Below are 17570 nucleotides of genomic sequence, written 5' to 3'. Positions count from 1 at the left end.
CAAATCCTAATTCTGAATGAAGGTGATTGCCAAACACACAGCTGTCATGAAACGCAAAGGGAATTCCGGATATCCACAACCGTTTCAGTTTGGGGCATGCATGCCATAAAAATATTTGTCTACAGGTAAATGTTATAATGGAAAGGCTGTGCGCTGATTTTAAAAAGGGCACCAAAATAAATTTACCTTTTAATTGCATTTCTCCAAGAATGTTTTGAAACACCCTAGCATTTTTCTAGCTAAGGAGCTACACCAGGACAGGAGCTTGTACGTTTTGTTCACACAGTTGTATCTCTGTATCTTGGGAACAGTGCCTGGTAAATAGTAGGTGCTCAGTGAATCTGCTGAATGAATGCGTAAATGAATAGTTTTATTGGAGTTTCCCCTTCTTAGAAAAAGAAATGCAATTGTACTGCTCTTCAGAAGGGTGTAATAGACACTCCCTGCCCCCACTTCTCACTGCTTTTTGATCTGTTAGTTTCTCTCTTCTACTGTTCACCAGTTTTTCCTCCTTATATAAGCTCTAAAGGACTATCTTTGGGGACTTGGAAAAGGCCAGCCAGACAGACACAGACACACATTTTTTTAAAGTTAGTTCGTTCTTTATTCTTCCTTACAGATGACCAGCTTGCATGATTAATAATAATATGTTCTTTATCTTGAGGAGGACAGGTATAGGTGTTTTAGAATTTTAATTAATACTTGGATGAAATGTGTCTTGATTAAGGAATGAATTTTAAAAGATGAATTCTAACACATGCAAAGTAGATTATTTTTAAAAAGTGGAATTTATGTAGAACTTTTGAAAAAGAAAAAATAAAATATTGTTTCGAATATATTACAGGAGGAATGTTACAATTTGACATTCCATTAATGAGGACTCCCTCCCCCCAAACCCAGTAGCTCAAGCAGCTGCTGTTGTTAAGATGCTCCAGTGAGTGCCTGAGAGTTTTCAAGATCCCGAACTTCAGTGCTGGAAATGCTGACTGAGCATTTAGTAAACTACACAGCAGTTGGTGAGTGGCCAGGCACTGTCCTAGGTGACGGAAAGAGATGAACAAGACCTTCGCAAGAAGTCATTTCTTGGGGGAGACCTAAGGAAGTTGACAACTGCAGTGTAATGCGGTTAAGTGCTATTAATCATTAAAGGAAAGAGTAGTGCTCTGTGTAATTCACATGGTCAGTGCCGCTTATTACATTCCTGGGGGGAGGGGGGACTGGCATCCAGGTACAGTGTTTGTCCCATAACCAAAATAATTGATGAACCAAAATGTTGAATTTCCTGACCACACCTGAATCAAAGTTTACTTTGCAAATGACAGCCTTATCACTTTGGAAACAGCATCTGCCACATGGAAAAACTGCATAGTCATTCTTTTCCTCAGTTAATGGATAATTTATTTTATCTCACGATTGCATTTTATGCACCTTTCCAATTTCTAGGAATGTAGAGGTCCTTTCTGATTCTAGAATGCAGAAATGGGGTTTAGTTTTCTGTAGTACTGGTTTATTACTTAGGTGGTGGCAACATTTTGCTATAATAAAGAGAGAGAGAGAGCGAGAGAGAGCGAGAGAGAGCGAGCCAGTAATAGATTCATGCGTATCTAAGTGCAAAAGGGAGACACGATGAACAGATATGAAAGAAAGTATTACTAGCAAAATAAAAAAAGAAAGCAATTCTAACATAAAGGTGGCTGGAAAAATAATTTCTAATGAAAAAGTAAGAGTTTATCATAAAATGATCTCCACACAGTCTGCCCCCTGCATATCTCTTTGGGCATATGAGTCTCTAGAAATTCTGTTACCAACAGACACCAAGAGCTTTCATAATCACTGAAGCGTCTTCATTCCTTGTCTGCAGGTGTTATACCTACATCCCTTCTTCTCTTCTCTTCTCTTCTCTTCTCTTCTCTTCTCTTCTCTTCTCTTCTCTTCTCTTCTCTTCTCTTCTCTTCTCTTCTCTTCTCTTCTCACGTTCCGGAAAGCTGCAAACAAAACAACAAACAAATCGGTCCTGTCCTCTAAGGCGAACTCGAGGGCTATGAATGTTTCTATCGACAGCACTTGGTCTGCAATACCTGTCTTTAACTCCCTGCGGATGTCCTCCATAAAGCCCTCCGTGAAACACACCAGCTCTTTCGCTGGTTTAGGTATCCTTTTCCAGCAGGACTAGGAGTGAATGAATCCAAGGATGCAAATTTCAATCAAACATCCGCTCACCCGTTAAGGTCTCTCCACTGCTCTTTCGCGCTCAGAGACAGCCCCTTGCACTTGAAACCGAGTTTAAAACAAACTTTGCCTAGCTGGCCTGGCTGCTGAGGGCACTGTTGCTGAGGGAGTGCCCGGAGCATCCGAGCGGTGTGCCCTCCGGTCTCTTGGTCCGGCTCGGGGACCAGTGAAAAAGGGGGCGGAGAGGAGAGAGAAGAGGAAGGGGCGGAGGTCACCCGCGCCCTCCACTCCGCCCAGGCTGGAGCGCCGCTAGGTGCAGAGCGGTCGGAGCGGCGGAGCACTCCCGGCAGGTTCCGCGCTGGGGGAGCGAGCGCTGCGGCACCAGCGGGAGAGGCGAGCCGGAGCCCTAGCAGCGGCGCTGCGCTGCACCCGGGGGGACCTGCGGCGGCAGCGGCGGCGGTGGCGCGGGGCCGGGTGCGCCATGGCTCACCGAGCGACGGGCTCCTCTGCTCAGCAGGCGGCCTGGGATGCCCAGGTAACCACCTTCCCAGGGGCAGGATTCCCACGCGTCAGCCCCCGCATGCTCAACCAGATCCGGGGTTAACCCACCCACCCGGGGGACGGATAACTGCAGCCGGTAGCGCTGGGCAACAAGTTTGGAGCGGCTTCCCAAGCTGGTGGGATAGATCCATAGGAGGGGAAGGGCGCTCGGGCTGAGCTGTCCGGATCCCGCGCTGCGCAGTTGAGGGCTGGGGATGAAGGGTCTCAGAGGAGGGAAACAGGCACAGACTGTGAGAGATGCCCGTATCCTTTTCCTTCTGGTAGTGGCCTGCGGGCGACACTCTCGGACGAGGGCCCGCACAGGCCTTGGGCGCCCCCCAGGGTGGAGGGAGAACAACCCTCTGGCGTTTGAGCAATTGCAGAAAGTTTGGGCAAGTTAATAGGCTTGGAGAGGATGTTGCAAGCCGAGGCCTGGGGGCAACAGGGGTAGTAACTGGCGAAAGTCAATCTGTGAGTAAGACCTGGAGGCAGCGGCCGCCCTGGAGGCAGCACAGGCGGCCAGTCCCAGAAAGTCTGGCTCCGGAATTCCCAGCCTCCCGGAAAGCGGCTCGGGAAAACGCCAATCGAATTAGCTCGGGCGGGGTGGCTGTGGTCGCGTGTATCGAGTGTCTGTGACTCAGGCCTCAACCCCTGCGGAGAGAGCGACACAGAAATACTTAGCATTGGATCTTGCTACTTTGGAGCTGTGAAAGGAACAGCGCGTGGGTAGATGTGCACAGAATGAGCGCGACCGGCTCTTCTCGTCGCCTGCTGGCATTTCTGCACAGGTGGTAGCTGCACCTTGGCAGCAACTCACCCCGCGGTCTCCCATGGGTCCGTGCGCGGGTGATTTGCTGTTACTGGAGGTTTTAAAAGCGTGTTCAGAAAAGCACCATTTAACACCAGGGAGCTTAATGGTCCCCCTCCCAAAGTTTGGAAAAGGTTGTTTTGTCTGCCTGACCAACAGGTGCAACAATCTGCAGCCCGGGACCACGCCCATCACATTAGAGGAAGCAGCAGAAACTTAAAAAGGTCATTGGATTACCTAAAAGCATCATTATGCTTTAACAATCCTTACTGGCTAAGAATCTAACCTTGTTAGTGAGTCTGCAAACCTTAAAAGTTTTAAGGTCTCCGTGGTGTCAGGACATTTAGGGGGTGCCTATTTGCAGAGGGGCCACAAAGGTTAACCAGGAGGTCTCCAATCCGGCAGTTTCTTTACCTTGAAAATGAAACGTGGAACCGCAGGCAGTTGGGTGCTGCCTTCAGTATGATGCAACCTTGCTTGTGATAGGCTGGATCCATCCAACCCCACCACAGGATACTGGGGCACTTCAGCCTTAAATGTCAGATGAGCAGTAATGCGGTGTTTATAATTCCTTTCTCTTTATGCTACAGATGTCTGGACTGCAAGCCTGCACCGTTCTGAGAGGGAGATGACTGGAGTGGCCAGCATTTATCTCCACGACAATGTCCATGAACAATTCCAAACAGCCAGCATCTCCTGCAGCTGGGCTCCTTTCAAACACAACCTGCCAGACGGAAAACCGGATTTCTGTATTTTTTTCAATAATCTTCATGACAGTGGGAATCCTATCAAACAGCCTTGCCATTGCCATTCTCATGAAGGCCTATCAGAGGTTTAGACAGAAGTCCAAAGCATCGTTTCTGCTTTTAGCCAGTGGCCTGGTAATCACAGACTTCTTCGGACATCTTATCAATGGAGCAATAGCAGTGTTTGTATATGCATCTAATAAGGATTGGATCCGCTTTGATCAATCAAATGTCCTGTGCAGTATTTTTGGTATCTGCATGGTATTCTCTGGCCTGTGCCCACTTTTTCTAGGCAGTGTGATGGCCATTGAGCGATGTATTGGAGTCACCAAACCCATATTTCATTCCACGAAAATTACATCCAAGCATGTGAAAATCGTGTTGAGTGGTGTGTGCTTGTTTGCCATTTTCATAGCTTTGTTGCCCATCCTTGGGCACCGAGACTATAAAATTCAAGCGTCAAGGACCTGGTGTTTCTACAACACTGAGCACGTTGAAGACTGGGAAGATAGATTTTATCTTCTGCTTTTTTCTTTTCTGGGGTTCTTAGCCCTTGGTGTTTCATTCTTGTGCAATGCCATCACAGGAATTATACTTTTAAGGGTTAAATTTAAGAGTCAGCAACACAGACAAGGGAGATCTCATCATTTAGAAATGGTCATCCAACTCCTGGCTATAATGTGTGTCTCCTGCATTTGCTGGAGTCCATTTCTGGTAAGAGTCTAAAGTTTTGACAGTTTTTGCTTTTTTGAGTTTGTTCATATGTTGTCTTTTTCAGCTATTGGTCTGGTAGTTCAATGTTAGAGTTTACTCCTGCTCAATATGTTTTTGTCAGTACTCCACTCTGGCTTAGAATTAAGCCATATATGACACATATGGGTATTTTTTCCACACAAACCCTAAATTGAAATAAGAGTGTTGTTAAACAGCTCTAACCATGATGTCACCTGCTTGTGGTATGATGTATTTTTAACTGAAACATATTTCCCGTATACTGAATATGATAAGTTTCTAAAATGTGAAAAAATAACCAACATTAGGATGGACCTCAGCAGGTTCTGTTAGAAAATCACACACACTTTTAATTTGTAGTTGTACAGATTAGCTACTGAGTTCTTCTGAGCATGTAATAATCAGGTCTCGGCTTGCAGATTGGGGATGATTGGAGACAGTTGGATAGTTCCAGTGAACTATATGGGTAGTTGAAATGAGAAAACCACCTGGGAACTGTGCTGTTGGTGCAGAGAGTTCTGATTAAAGGAGAGCCAGAGATTTTTCTCTTTTCATTCCTTTTTGTTTTTTGAAAAAATTAATATGTGATAGCTTGGTAGATTTATTTGGAAATGAAGGCCAACATTAAACAATTAACAACAAATACATCATTCATATTACCTTCCGTATAGAAAACCAAAAAAAAAATCATACTTATGATAGATTTTACTTTCTGATGGAGGCGTTTGACTTTACGATAGAAAGAGTGACAAGATGCTATGAAAGAGAAAAATAAATCCTTTTGTATCAGGTGCAAGTGACAGCAAAGATTGCTTTCATTCCTTTTCTATACAATGGCGAAGTGGACTAGCACCCAGATATAGTGATCCAGGGGATACAGGTGATAGAAAGGTAGACATGGGCAAAAGTAGAGGTGACACCAGGGGTAGAGTTATAACTTACATGATAGAATGACGGTGGTTGTTACCAGGCCCCAAAAGTCACCTTTTCTAAAAATTGTTGCTAGTTTTAAGAAACAATCTAAATGATTTTGATACACATACAAGTTTATGCAAGTTGCTGCAGCAATTAGATTTTGTGCTAGAGTTGATTTTATAAAGGATGTCTACTTTTCTAATGCTTCTTTATGCTATTGCTTCATAATTAAAATTTATCTTCTTGTTTTAAATTGTTAAATCATTTAATTTTTTCCCCAGGTTGTTCTCCAAGGGGAGAATGAGGCTGTTAATGACAAGTGAATCTTTTGAGGTCTGCTTGTCCATTTAGGGGGCGTTCGGGAAACTCAAGCAAGGGTCTGCTCTGTGCTTGCGGTATAGTTGTTTAAATTCAGTAACAGGGATTGATTCTAAAATTTGGAAGCACTTCAGTGTTCATTTTTGAGGAATTTAATTTATATAACTTGATCAAGGGAATTTCCTGATAGGAATGTTTCTTCTTTTCCTAAGTTTTGAAATAAGCAAGTTTTTAAAAACAAAAAGTAAGTCTGAGTGAATTGATATTAATTTGATAGTTTTGAAAGGAATACAAAGAAAGTGAAGAAAAAAAGCAGTGGCTAAACATGTTTGAAGACTTTTAAGATGAAAGTCACAGCTCTACAGGTCACCTTAAAAACACTCGGTATGATGAACCAAATGAAAAACAATTTGGACACCGGGGAGAATCATTTTCACTTTGGTTTGTATTTCTTTTGAGAAATAAGAGTGATAGATCACCCACCGTAGGGCTATGGAAGGAAGATTCTTGCCTTGGATATTTTGATTTATGTTTTTCTCTAATTTCCTTTTCTGAGTTTTTGGTTTCTTGTACTGTTAGAATACTCATTATAATCCAATTAATATTTTGAATTTATTTCCTAGCAGAAACATAGTTTATTTTTATGAAACATTTTCTGAGGTTTGCTTTGTTTTTGTAAATTATGGATCCCTTCTGATACCAGTGTATTAATACTTCCATAATACTTTTAAGTGTGAAAATTGTTTCTGTGTTAGATGCATAGTAGATATGCCACAGATACTCCTGGACAAATTTATCTTTTGGGTGTTTCAAACATTCTTTGTATTCCTGGTTTCTTTTGTGGAGACTTGAATCTTCATGGCAGTTTCTGACTAAAAGATTATTATTTTTATGGTTTGGATATAGTTACTGTAAGGATTAAGTTAAGGCTATCAGATAGGCATAAAGGGAATCTAAGTTAAAACAAAACAACAAAACACCAGACTTGAGAATACCAAAATATCACCCAACACTAATAGCTCAGTTAAACCTTTCTCCTTTTTCTCCTTAAGTGTCTAGGAGGATTTATATAGGTATTGAAGACTGAGCCATCCCTACTTTTAAAAATACTTCTGAAACCCATAGATTCTAGACTCCCTTAGATGTCCTCTAATGGTGAAAGCTTCTGGATTAGTCCCTACTTTGCACTGTGTGCGTTTTCTCTATGATTGATGAGAATGAGTTGTTTGTTCTGCAACTTGAATGAACAATTGCCCACAGAGACCTGTGTCGAATGTCGTTTTCAAGTCTCAAGCTGGAACAAAGTTAAAGGGTGCCTACACTACAAAGAGGAAATGAGTAAAGTACAGATGATATCTGTGCTTGATGTACTAGGGCAACACTTATTAATAGTGGTGTAAATTTCTAAAACTACTTCATTTACAGGTAATATAGAAAGGGATACTTATTAATGTTGATTTTTAGCCCATCTGGTACAAAGCTAAAATGATGATAGTGTTTGTTTAAGTCTTTCTATTTTTCAGACTTTTTCGGGGAGTAATTTTAGGTTTAAAAAAAAGAAAATAAAAAGAGTGGCAAATACAGAGTCCACATACATCCTTCCCATCCCACTTATCCTTACATTAGCATCTGGCTTTGTGCTGGCACATTTGTTGCAAATGATGAACCAATGCAATGTATTATTATTAATTAAAATCTACAGTATACATTAGGGTTCTTCCTTTGTGTTGTACATTCTGTGGATTTTGACAAATGTATAATGACATGTATTCACCATTATGGTGTTAAAAATAATAGTTCCTTGCCCTAAAAATATCATGTGACTTTTAAAGAATTTAATATATTTTATTTTTCCAAATGAGGAAAATGTGCTCCCTGCACTAACCCCTCAACCATTGAGACTTAGAATTGTAGTGCAAGCATCATATTTATTTAAGATATAATTTGTTAATGACTTCCTTTTAAACTTGAACAATGCATGGGTTTCACAGTTGTAAATATGGCTAATTCATAGAAACTCATTTAATTATAATCCCAGGTGAAAATGGCAAGAAAGAACAATAAGCACTTGTGAGCTTATACTTTCACTTAGCAACAAGTTAATTCCAAAAGTCTTTGAGAGTCAAATAGCACTTATGAAGTGGTCTCTTATTTCTGGGGTGGAACTCTTCTTTCATAACTAAGTACTGAAGACATTCTCTTGATGTTTCTATTGGGAGGAGAAAAAGGACACTTGCCAGAACTTTCAAGTAACATTTTCTTAATATTTTCCTCTGCCTTTATGTGTGGAATGTTTGCTTTTTTAATGTTCCATTTCTAGAATATGTAACTTTAAAAGGAAATTATTATTATTGCTAAGCATATTTCACCAAATTGGCAGAGCAATAAATACTTGTTGACTGGTTGACTGTAACTTAAGTAGTATGAATGTCAAGAGATTGGAAATGATTGACCAGAATGTGGATTCTGAGTTTTGTAGGTAAGAACTAAGCAAATACTGAAACGAAATGGTAATTTTTAAACCAATTCTTACGTCAGCCACTATCGGCTTATTATGACACTACTAAACTTCAGCTATCTTTTACTAGAAAGCCACACATTTGTCCTACCATTCTTTTAGGATGGAGGATCATTTTGTATTGGGATAAGAGGTGCAAAGTACGTGAAGGGTAAAAATGATTTCTTATGTAGGTGAGTTTACCCAGGAAATGTGTTCTCCGTGTAGAGTCTAAGTGGATTTTTCTGAGGTTGTTTCTCTTAGGCCAAGATTTCCAGTCAGTGTCGTTAAATATCATCTGGCTACCAAGGTCTTTGTCAGAAACAGATGAAAGAACTGATTGGCTAATTGAACTCTGACTCAGGTTTACTAAAGGTATTGAGATTGTGGTGGCCAGTTCTTACAAGGGTTAATGTCAGGTGATGGAACAACAGACAGAACATCACAGAACATTCTGTTAAGTGAAGATTGTTTTTAAATGCTGACCTTTATTGTTATATTGTAGAGTTATAAAGTGAGAAACTTTTTATGTTGTCTTGAGAACTTTCCTTTGGATACATGTTTATATATTTTAATTGAAAAGAAAATGTAGAAAATGAACATACATGTACATAAAGGTTCATAAAAAAATTCCACTATCTTTAATTCTACTTTCCATGAAATTTTTGAAGCTCCCTTGTATTCATACTGTGTGTACATATATATTATATAGTATGTGTTTATGCACATATATAATGGTGTATATGTCTGTTTGTATGTGTATGTATAGATAAACAACTACACACACGCAGAGAAATACACACACAACTGTTAAATTATTCCTCAAATTAGAAAAATATCAATTAACCAATCCACCACTGGATCTGAATGCATCAAATAAGAGGGCTTTTCGGGGAAGAATCATTTAGTCTAGCTGTTAAGACATTCAAGTAGCACATGAGAGTACCTAGGTGTGATTGCTAGATCTGGCTCCTGATTCCAGTTTCCTGCTAATGGAGGCCCTGGGTGGCAGAGCTGATGGCTCAAGTAATTGAATTACTGCCACTCATTTGATAAACCTGGACTGTATTCTCAGTACCTGCCTTTGGACCCTGCTTAACCCCCAGCCATTGGTTGTATTTGAGGGGTAAGGGTGAACCATCAGATGGGAGTGTGCTCACTTATGTTTTCTCTATCTCCTTCTCTTTTTAGAAGATTTTACTTGTTTTTTGAGAGGTGGAGTTACAGTCAGAGAGAGGGAGAGACAGAGAGAGAGGTCTTCCATCCGCTGGTTCCCTCCCCAAATGGCTGCAATGGCCTATCCAAAGCCAGGAGCCAGGAGCTTCTTCCAGGTCTCCTACATGGATGCAGGGGCACAAGCACTTGGGCCATCTTCTACTGCTTGCCCAGGACATGAGCAGAAAGCTGGATCAGAAGAGGAGCAGCCAAGACATAAACTGGCACCCATATGGAATGCCAGCACTGAAGGTGGAGACTTCTATGCCACAGCGCTGACTTGTGTTCTCTATTTCTTACTCTCTGTCTCACAAATAAATATATAAAAATTTTTGAAAAGAGTGTTGCCAATGGGTTGTATTCTAAAATTAAAAACAAGATGGACTTCTTTTATAGGTTTAGATCTTGGGAAGTAGATCTTGTTTTACTGGATAGCTACTGATTTTGAGTAGAAATTGTTTTGGGAAGTTCTTTTGTGAAGCAAGGTTTTCCTGTTGTTTGGGAACTGAAAACAGCAGTGAAGTTTTCTGGACACAGGGCCTGATGACACCTTGGATCAACTTCTGTGAAGGTCTTAATTATGACGCACACAACTTAAAATTCATATCCAGAAAAAAACACATTTTAGAGATGTGGCTTAAATTATGGGACTCTGCTTTTGAGTTTGGGTGGACTATCTGGTGGAGGAGAGTTTCTGGGAGATTTGAGAGTGCATTCTTTTCTAGAGCCTTGGTATTCTTTTGCCTGGCACACACAATCTCCTCCCAGCCTTCCTGTGACTTTTCCTCTTTCTTTTCTAGTTGTTCAGAGATCATCTTCTCTATTTAGACTATCTTCAAAAGAACCCTTTCTCTTCTCTCTCTCCCTTTCTTTTGCTTTATCTCCCTCAAAGCAGTTAGCTCTACATAATAACACAGTATGCATTTCTTGGTTTATCTGGTTATTGATTGGCATTTGCCCTAGCGTGTAAGCTCCCTGAGGAAGGGACCTTGTTTATAGTCACGTTCTATGTTCCTGGATTCATTCCGGGCACACAATGGGGTCTATCAGTATTTGCTGAGTGGATCCATGTCAACGAGGCTCAGTTTGCAATTTCACTGGTTTCCACTTTGGATTTACTCTGCTGTTGAGGTTGGGACCTAGTTGGAAGGCCTCAGGAAAACCTCTAATAGTTCTTTAAATTTTTTTTAAATTAATATAAAGTGAACAGATTTCATGTATTTCATAGATATAATTCTAAGAAAATAACCATACTTCCCTATCTCTCTCCTTCAATCCCCCCTCCTTCCTTTCTTTCTTTTTTCCTTTAATTTTTGCAATAACATAATTTCAGTTTATAATCACAGACTTAATGCAAACTACTTATAGTGTTCACCAATAAAAAGTAGAAAGACCACTGTTCCACAGGAATATAGACAAGGGCTATAAACAATAATCATATCATAAGTTATACTTTTTTTGTATTCCATATTAACTATCACATATCAGAGAAAACATATGATATTTTTTTTTAGGGGGGGGGACTGGCTCATTTCACTAAACATAATGATCGCTAGTTGCATCCATTTTGTTGCAAAAGACAAGATACCATTCTTTTTTATGCCTGGGTAGTATTCCATTGTGTATAAATAACATGTTTTCTTTATCCAGTGATCAGCTGATGGACATCTGGGTTGATTCCATATCTTAGTTCTTGTGAATTTAGCTGCTATAAACATAGGGATATAGATAACTCATATGCTGATTTCAATTCCTTTGAGCAAATTCCCAGGAGTAGAATGGCTGAGTCATATGGCAAATCAATTTTCAGATTTCTGAGGGATCTCCATACTGTCTTCTGTCATGGTCGTACTAGTTTACATTCCCATCAGCAGTGTATTAGGATACCTTTTTCTCTACATCATTGCCAGTACTTGTTATTTTTTTGGATTTTTGGATGAAAGCCATTCTAACTGGGGTGAGATGAAACCTCATTGTGGTTTTCATTTGCATTTCCCTGATGGCTACTGATCTTGAGCATTTTCCTGATTTCTGATTTGGATTAGAGCGATGTTAGAGATGAGAACTCAGAAAAGCCTCTATTCAGAGATTCTCTAAGAGAATCTCTTTTGGAAGTAGACTCCTGGGGAATCCTGAACGTTCTAGGGTTAGAATCCTAGGCTAGAATTTAGAAATTTTGGCAGCATCTGGAGAACTTTCGTGGATATACTAAGTTGGTATTTTATTTATGTAATATTACAATGATTTGTTTAAATATTATTTCCTCTATTAGTCACAGTGTTTTTTGACAGCTAGGTTCTTTGTTAGTATTTTGTGTTTAATTTCTAAAACAAGTGGACTATTAATCTTTATTGAATGAATAAATTATTGATCCAAGTATTGAATGGGAAGCACTGAGAGCACGGGAATATTTTAGACAGTAGAAATTTATATGAAGTTTGCTCTATAGTCTTTAGCAGTGCTTTTCCCTCTGCTGCACTTCTTCCCTCCTCCATAATGTATTTAGTTTTTATTGGTGTTTTATCATTGAAGGAATCATGTCAGGAACAACAGCAGGAGGTTTCTTTGAGTAAAGACATTGCATATTTATTGTCATTAAATGGAATCGGTGTGAGATGGTGAAGCTGGTCTGAAAAATGGGTTTGCTTTTACCTTGCCTTTACCAGCTGCCTCAATTTGTATTGCTCCTCCGACTAACTGGTAGAGTTTATCTTCCTGGGGATTTATTTTCAAAAAACCCTTAACAGACCCTTTTAATGGACACTGTGGAACCCCACCCAGGTCTCCCTTTAGATGAATCTTGCTCAGGGAAATTTCTTTCAACTAATGGTAGCTGCCTTTCCCATGATGAAGGTCCGTCTGTGTGCGCACGTCTCTGGGGTCAGTGGATGTGAGGATAGTAGGTGCTTGGCCTCTTGTCTCATTTGGGACATCTCAGAAGAGTCATTTACACTGACAGCTTGCTGAGACATCTGCTGTGGACTCTCTTTGCTTCTGCCCAATCTTGCTTCCCTGACCACTCCATGCTCCTCAGAAAACTTCCTACATGCAGATCTTTGTCTCAAAATCTGTTTTCTGCAGTGTCTGCCTTAGGACAATCTTCCAGAAACCCATTGGTTTAAACCTTATGTACATAGAAAGTATATTGAGCTATGTATAGGAGATATATATGGGCTTGGACTCAGTTATGTAACATTGTCTTCCTCCGTGGGAGATGTGAAATTGGCACAGCAAGATCAATCAATTAAACTAAGACACTGCTGGGTTGAAATTTTACATAAAAATCTGCGGCTTTGGATGAGCATGGTGGTCTGAGAGTCTTTGTTATTTTAAGTTCATTTACTCTTGGGCAAAACATGATTTCCTGTTTTTGAGGGGAAAGACTTATATAAATGCCCAAAGATATCGCAGACATGGAGACGGCGCTTACAAAATATTACTTGAATGACTTAAGTGTAAATGAGCCAGAAACATGTGGATTAAATTTATACCCTCATGGATATAAAAATCTGGTTTAACGTTCTTTGGACTTCCTATTAAGCCATAAAACACTAGAGGAAGAATTCAAAATGTTGCTGATGCCCCAAGTCCCACTGGGTTGCCAGTTTTAACTTTATTTGCATTGGCTTAGCCTTTCAGGCTTTTATTATAGCCAGTCCAATTTGACCTGGTATATCAATGTCATTTATCTCTATCCAAGAAGTCTTCATTCAATAGGAGAATTTGTCTTTTGAGATTTGGAAACCTATCTTTCATGGCCTGAGTTCACTTGTCCTTCTGTCTGTTCTCTGTCCTGGGTGTGAGGGTGCTAATGCCACACAGGAGTGGATACAGTTGTGGTTTTATGCAGACAGGGACGTGGTTTTCCACACTCCTCTTCAACTATTGAATCCTCAAATAAATTCAGACTGTGGAATGCTGAGGTGGAGCGTGGCTGTGGTGTGATGGTGAGGGAGACACACAATTGGATTAGGGGAAAGCAATGATTTTAGCATTTTGTGTCTGGTCCCAAATCAAGCTTTCCCTTGAGAATAGTGCAGTTATTCAGACTACAGGCTGGGATGTGAGTCAGCCTCGCCACCTCTTAGCTATGACCTTGGAGTTAGTGTAAGCTCATTTTGCACATCTGTGAACTGAGATACTGTCAGATTAAATGATTTAACCTCCCTATCATCTTATAACCAAGTAATTGGCACATAGTAAATGCACAAAACAGTCTTAAGCTGCTCTAAAACCCTTGTGCTATCATTGCTGCCCACTAATCATCTATGTTTAGTTCGGATGTTTTCCATTTTCTCCTTAATTTTCTTTGTGCTGCTTGGGACCAGGTCAGGAGGTTAATTAGTGATGATGAAGGTGCTTCAGTAAGATCTAAATAATAGCATTTTTGTTGCAACAGCAGCGACAACAACAATAGTGGTGGTAGCTGTTTTTATTATTATGTAATAATATTTCTTTATTCTGCTTGCATTTATGTTAACAGCAGAGGATGGGTAACTAGAAGAAAAATAAAAATCACATGAATGAGAGAGACACGGAAATCAGGAGAGGGAAGAGGAGATGGGACAAAGCAATAAAGTTGCAGACAGTTGGCTCTATACGTTGGAGAGAGTCCCTGCCATGTTTTAGGAGCTCTTTTGGCAGTCCATCTCCTTAACCACTCGGCCACCTCGTCCACACGTTCAAGGAGCTCTTTTGGATAAAAAATACCTTCTTTATTTCTAATAATGTTTTATTGCAAAATACTAGATTTAATATAATTTTTTGAAAAGTCACAATGTCTTGTTTAGCTATAAAACTTCATTGTAAAAAAATACAATAAATTTAATAGAACTTCCAAATTCTTCTATCCAGAGATAGCCACTATTAGCATTCATGGTACAACTTTTTGCTCATCTAATTGGGAAAAGATAGTTTAGTTATTTGATTATGAGAGTAGTTAAATGTTTTTCTTACTTTTTTTGGACATATGTCTCCTTTCTTTTGTTAATGTATAAATATTTGTATTTTTCTAAATGATTTTTCACTTTTGATTTTCTATTTTTGGATAGAAAACAGAAAATTTTGATACATAAAAATAATTATAAAATCAATTGTTATAAAAGTAGTGGTTTTTCCAAGTTCATTATTTGCCTTTTAAGTTTTTAAAGTAGCAAACCAGTCAGTAATTTTTTGTTGCAGCTTCTGTTTCATGTGTAAGAAATACTGTTATCAAGCTACAATAATTAATATTATTGTATGTCTCTTGTTTTTCTAGTACTTTTGCCCTTTCATTTTTTGTTTCTCTGTTTTCAATACATTGATAGTTTATTTTGGTTTGATTTGCAGGTTCATAATCTGAAGTTCATTTTGAATGGTTAGTTGTTCTGTAGTAATTTACTAAATGATTTTTCTGCACATGTTTTAAACTTCTAGCTTTATTAGAAAAGAAAATCTTACTGGGTCTTTGTGGACCCTTTATCCCATCCTACTGATTTATCTTCAGCTTATGTGTAATTACATATTCTTCAAATTTAACTTAGCCATTTGTGTAATTTATCAGTTATAGAGTGTTCCCTTTCTTAATCATGATTTATCTTCCCTATCATCAAATTGATAATTTTAAATAGAATTCACAGCAGTTTTATTCTAAGATTTTGAAACATTCTTCATAGTGTAAATAAGATGTTATTATTTTTTTTTATTTGTCATGCAGTTATATAGAAAGCAGTGGTCTTGGTGCATTTTTTTATTGTGGAAAAATTCACATTTGAAAGTGTAAAATTCAGTGACATTCAGTACATTCACAGTGTTATGCAACTACCAGTACTATCTTGTATGGATCATTTTCATCGCCTGGAAAGGAAACTCATGGCCACTAAGCAGTCACTTCCCATTCCTCTCTTTCCTAAGTCCCTGGCCACCACTAGCGGATGTCTCTATGGATTTTCCTGTTGTGGATATTTTACACAGTTTAAATCTTGGACTATGTGGCCTATTGTATCTGCTTTCACTCAGCATGATGTGTCCAAAGTTTGGCTACATTGCCACATTATCAGTACATCATTTTTTTTAATGGCTGAATACTATTCATTTGTATGGACATAACCACATCTTATTTATTCACCCACTAGTCGAGGGATATTTGTCTTGTTTCCGCCTTGTGGCTACTGTGAAAAATGTTATTATGAACATTCATGAACACATTTTTGTTTCAGCACCTGTTTTCAGCTCTTTTGAATATATAATCAGTAATGGAACTGATGGGTCACATAGTAGTTCTATGTGTAACTTTTTGGGGGAATTGTCAAAATGTTTTTCACAGTGATTGCACCATTTTACATTCCTAAAAGCAATTTTTGAAGGTGTAAACTACTCCATACTTTCACCAAAACATGTCATTTTCAGTTTTATTGTTATTCATTTTTTATTATAGCTGCTTTAAAGGATATCAAATGGTAACTCATAGTTTTAATTTGTATTTCACTAATACTATTGATATTGAATCTCTTTTTATGTGTTTCTTGTGTACTTTATTTGAAATATCTTCTTGTCTTTACTTAAATTTGTAATATCTTATGTTTATTTTTGTGTTTAAAAATTTATATTGGCCTATTATTTCATGGTTTTATTTTTTTCATATTTTTTTCTTTTTAAAATTATTTGTTTTATATTAAAGGAATAGTTTTTGTGTATTTAATATATACAGTTTTAAGAACATAATGATTATTCTCCTATTTTTAATACTAGAATTACACTAGTTTTATGAAAAAGTAGGGAAATCCTTCTTTTTGTACATATTAGAATAGTTTAAGTAACTTGTATATTAGATGCTATGTGATGATTTGACCTGATTTCAACATGGGACTTTGGAGACTTTTAATGTTTTTCTGCTTATTGACTCATTTCAGTTTTCTACCATTTTTAATTATTAGCAAATTCTCAGTGCAAAAGTTTGGTACTAAATTTAAATTCTCAAGAAAATATTCAAGAAAAATATAACAACATCTTTAAATTTCTTTTTTTTTTGTCCTTTTTTAAACTTTTATTTAGCAAACATAAATTTCCAAAGTACATCTTATGAATTATAATGGCTTTTCCCCCCCATAACTTCCCTCCCCCTGCAACCCTCCCAACTCCCACTCCCTCTCCCCTTCCATTCACATCAAGATTCATTTTCAATTATCTTTATATACAGAAGATAAATTTAGTATATATTAAGTAAAGATTTCAACAGTTTGCACCCACACAGAACATAATATGTAAAACATAAAATGAGTACTAGTTATAGCATTAGATCTCAATGTACAGCACACTAAGGACAGAGATCCTACATGAGGAGTAAATGCACAGTGACTCCTGTTATTGACTTAACAAATCGACACTCTTGTTTATGGCATCAGTAATCTCCCTGGGCTCTTGTCATGAGTTGCCAAGGCTATGGAAGCCTTTTGAGTTCGTGGCCATCAATCTTATTCAGACAGGTCATAGTCAAAGTGGAAGTTCTCTTCTCCCTTCAGAGAAAGGTACCTCCTTCTTTGATGGCCCCATTCTTTCTACTGGGATCTCACTCGTGGAGATCTTTCATTTAGGTGTTTTTTTTTTTTTTTTTCCCAGAGTGTCTTGGTTTTCTGTCGCTCCCCCTCTTCGT

At 38.7% G+C, this 17570-nt stretch overlaps 1 protein-coding gene and 1 long non-coding RNA gene across 4 annotated transcripts in view; one reads left to right on the top strand and one right to left on the bottom strand.

Annotated features, from left to right (window-relative positions):
- Nucleotides 1-580: 580 nt before the first annotated feature.
- On the bottom strand, nucleotides 581-2388 carry LOC138850625 (uncharacterized). The gene is made up of 2 exons (XR_011390611.1): nucleotides 2079-2388; nucleotides 581-1985 (listed from the first exon to the last, which is right to left on the bottom strand). It is a non-coding gene; the product is annotated as an uncharacterized lncRNA (long non-coding RNA).
- A 179-nt stretch (nucleotides 2389-2567) lies between these two features.
- Nucleotides 2568-17570, top strand: part of PTGFR (prostaglandin F receptor) — a 48566-nt gene continuing 33563 nt past the window's right edge. For 2 of the 3 annotated variants that reach the window (XM_070078193.1, XM_051856340.2), the window contains exons 1-2: nucleotides 2568-2704; nucleotides 4108-4977. In XM_070078193.1, coding sequence (XP_069934294.1) covers nucleotides 4180-4977 — 798 coding nt within the window. In that variant the 5' untranslated portion in view covers nucleotides 2568-2704; nucleotides 4108-4179. Of the gene's footprint in view, nucleotides 2705-3202; nucleotides 3498-4107; nucleotides 4978-17570 lie in introns of those variants that run through there. The other variant, XM_070078192.1, reaches the window with a different exon arrangement.

This window comes from Oryctolagus cuniculus, chromosome 7 (genome assembly GCF_964237555.1).
Source record: "Oryctolagus cuniculus chromosome 7, mOryCun1.1, whole genome shotgun sequence".
Lineage (NCBI taxonomy): Eukaryota > Metazoa > Chordata > Mammalia > Lagomorpha > Leporidae > Oryctolagus > Oryctolagus cuniculus.
The sequence above is the reverse complement of the archived record's forward strand: the minus strand, read 5'-3'. Positions and strand labels throughout refer to the sequence as shown.